General features: G+C 36.4%; 1 protein-coding gene across 3 annotated transcripts in view; it reads right to left on the bottom strand.

The window, feature by feature from the left end:
* The window catches only part of LOC106457398 (ras-related and estrogen-regulated growth inhibitor-like), a 23,808-nt gene that overhangs the window by 9,565 nt on the left and 10,315 nt on the right, over positions 1-3,928 (bottom strand). For all 3 annotated transcript variants that reach the window (XM_022383298.1, XM_022383299.1, XM_013916809.2), the window contains exon 3: positions 1,161-1,217. In XM_022383298.1, coding sequence (XP_022239006.1) covers positions 1,161-1,217 — 57 coding nt within the window. The remainder of the gene's footprint in view (positions 1-1,160; positions 1,218-3,928) is intronic.

Here is a 3,928-nt window from a genome sequence, read left to right on the forward strand (position 1 = left end):
TCTAACATGTCGGCCCCTGCCATCACAGTTTTTACGGCTAAAGTCACCTGAACGAAGTTTGCTGAACCATCGTTGACACTTACGAACTCAAAACAATTCCATAAATTTCTTTGATATTCTTTGTGGCTACAGAGGCGTTGTTTCCCTTATTATATTCAAATAGCATTACATTGCCAAATGTGTGTCTCGTCGTGTGCCACCATTATAACGGATTAGGGTATATTAAACTTTAGACTTTATATAGGCTACACTAACGTGACGTTTAGGCGGTTCGTTTAACTATTATACGTGATGTACGTTATTTGGGGAGTGGTTAATGAAAGTGTTTCAAAAACGCGACATTAATTTCTTGACGACCTAATACATAGCGTTGAGTCCGTTATACTGATACGATTTGAAACACGCAAATCAGTAGGCCACGTGACATCAACAACCAATATAAAGTCGTGGTGGAACAGATTGTATAAGAACTACATTTTGATATTGTTTGGTGTTATGTAGTAATGGCCCCACGGAGGCTTACTGGTAAAACTCGGGGCTTATACAGATAAAAATTGAGTTTCGATACCTACATTGGGCAAAGCACAGAGAACTCATAATGTAGCTTTGTGCTTAACAATAAACAAACCGAAACGGAGGTAATGTGATGCTGTCGAAAACAGATCACTTTGGGAAAATTATGTAACAGTCCTTTCCAACGCAAAATATTCATATACTCAGATCATAAAGATGTGCTCAGATCGAAGACTAGGGTATATTTGCACTCAATAGAATTGGAAAACAAAGGCATATGAATGAAGTTTGGACATAGGACCATCAAATAAGAGGGATGCAATAAATCGTACCCAACCAGAGTTAAGCAAAATGGGGCGTCTTGTAATAATTGAGAATTCACGAACACTAAGGCCAGAGGCAAAAATCGCCCACGTGCCCCAGGAACAGCTCATGTGCGATGAACACATTGCTGTGGAGGAGGGAGAGAACACTGGTGATTCTTTTAAATATTCCCTTTCCAATTATGAATAGCATTAATACCGATACGTCTGTCATAACATCATTACGTTAGTCAATATATAAAACATTAAGTCAACAAACTAAAAACATTATGTAGAACGTGAAAAATAAAATATCAAGAGTAGACAAACAAAATAACTACTTACCCAGAGTCGGGTCGTAATCACCGATAAACCTCTTGGTAATGAATCGAACTGTTAGAGCTGAAAAATAATAACGATAAAAGGTCAGTATTTATTGATTATTCAAGACGTAGTTTTATTTTACGAGTTACAGAAGATTTTACTTCTTTGTTTGTTTCAAAATTTCCCACAAAGTTACACACGGAAAATCTACGCATTGTTGTTCCTTATTTGGAACTGATAGGCAAGAGGAAATGCAGCTAGGCAACAGCACTAACTGACAAATCTTGGGCTACTCTTATCTGAGTGAATAATGGGAATTATTCGTCATTACGGAACGCGTTTTTGCGGCAACAGATCACGAACAGTAAATCAAACAGAGGCGAGCATACCAACTACTAAGCCACGACCTGCCAATTACACAAAATAAATTGTATATTCAATCCAAATGTTGACATCTCTATTTGAAAAGGTAAATCCCGTTTCGTTGTGTCACCTCCAATGTTAAGCTGTTAACGTTTACATAAAAATGTACGTTCGAAATTTAATACCTCCCCCACAGTGGCTCAGTGGTAATTCTGAAAGTTAATAACGCTAAAAACCGGGTTTCGTTACTCGTGGCGGGCACAACACATAAAGCCCATTGTGTAGCTTTGTACTAATGTACAAAAAACAAACATAACTAAATTTAATAAGAGTTCGAATAAGCAGACGCTTTAGTGAATTTCACTGCAAATAAGCTTGAATGTAGTAATAAATTTGGAACGGTACAACAACATGGTAATGCTCTTATCTACATACAAATCAACAGAGTACGGGTTTAATTAAGTTCGACTTTATAAACCTTTTTAGAAGATTGGCATGGCAGCTGCATGTCACTATTACATTATGTGTGAAATAACAAGATGCTCGCCAACGCTTAATTCCTTTCTCTAAAGTAAACACTTTTGTTATTGTAGTAAACTAAAAGATGTCCTTGAAGTATGGGACCAGTGGCTGCCGCTTTGGAGGCATTCGCGGTACAAGCAGTTAAATATATATGCAAGCATATAATTAATATGTAATGTGAAACTCTTTTGTTGTGCAAAGTGCAGTCAAACAGGAAATCTATTTTTAAAATGAGCCCATTTTGAAGCTTTAATGACCAACAACATTAAACATAGAACTCTAGTAGGATGAAGCTGATTGCTTTCAAAACAAATATTTCATATTGTGAAGTCATTCTTATTCGATTTACAACAAACCAAGAAAAACTAGATTTTTTCATAGTTCATTAGAAGATGTGCTCAAGAGATGTACAATACATCTGTTCATAACTAAGTAGCTCATACACAACTTTCATGATTAATACTGCAATTGTACTAAGAAAGATAGTTATATTGTTAATATTTGACCATTTGTTGCTTTTACAAAATTCCACTGGTATGTGTTTACTTGGTCGGTATTATCCAAATAAAATTGTAAATACAATTAGAGCAACATATTAATTGTTCCGTCAGTTATAGTTTGTTTGTTTATTTGTTTTAAATTTCGCAAAAAGCTACACGCTAGCCGTCCCTAATTTAGCAGTGTAAGACTAGAGGGAAGGCAGTTAGTCATCACTACCCACCGTCAACTTTTGGGCTACTGTTTTATCAACGAATAGTGGGATTGACCGTAAATTATAACGCCCCACGGCTGAAAGGGCGAGCATGTTTGGTGTGACGGGGATTCGAACCCGCGACCCGCAGATTGCGAGTCGAGCGCCCTAACCACCTGACCATTCCGGGCCCCGTCAGTTATAGAAACGAACATAGAAAGAGCATAGTTATATAGATATATATGTATGTGTATAATTCGTCAGTTAATTAAGATTTATCCAGCGTAAAAAAAAAAAGAAGTTAATTCCCAGCAGATTAGGGTTCATCCAGGAAATCCGTAGTAGGGTTTCATTGTTTTATATATAGTACCTTCGATTTACTTAATTGGAATACAGAGAGACAAATAACGTTCAAGAAGTGAGCCTAGACTACCAATAACATTTCCTGGCTTCACTCCGAAGACTTTTACCAACTAAACATTAGAAAACGTTTAATTGGATTTAATTTAATTCGATGACTCATACCATTAACACCATGAAGTTTTAATAAATATTTCCCAGTCTTTACAAGACAGAATCTACTTTAATGATAATTCAGGTGAGTAATATGGGGTTAAGTGTGTTTGTTTTATAGCAAAGCCACACTGGGCTCTCTGGTGTGGTGTGTCCACCGCGGGAAACCGAAGTCCGTAAACTTACCACTGACTCACCGGGGGAGAAAAATAACTTTTATGCAAACGAAACAAGTTCCAATAGTTTTTATTAATTCCTGTGTTTTTAAGAATAAAACTAGACAATTCATTTTAAACTATGTTTGTTGAATAATTTAATCAGAGAATCTTATATTAAGGTATTGAATTATGAAAATAGTTTAGCTGGAGATATTAAATAATATCAAAATGTGCTTTGCGCTAATCGATCTGTAGTTTTCTGAAAGAGCTTAATGTTATTTTTTTAAAAAGTTCCAACTATTTTTTTTTTGTTTGTTTTATTACTATATTCTTAATTTGATATTATTTCCAGGTAAAGCTACATAACACATTTATTTTTTCTGAGAGTGTCGTTAAGAATCAGGTGGTCTGCTGAAAGTAACCGCGGCCCGGCATGGCCAGGTGGTTAGGGCGCTCTACTCGCAATCTGAGGGTCGTGGGTTCGATCCCCGTCACACCTTTCAGCCGTGGAAGCGTTATAATGCTTCGGTCAATCCCACTAT

This window comes from Limulus polyphemus, unplaced genomic scaffold (genome assembly GCF_000517525.1).
Source record: "Limulus polyphemus unplaced genomic scaffold, Limulus_polyphemus-2.1.2 Scaffold325, whole genome shotgun sequence".
NCBI lineage: Eukaryota > Metazoa > Arthropoda > Merostomata > Xiphosura > Limulidae > Limulus > Limulus polyphemus.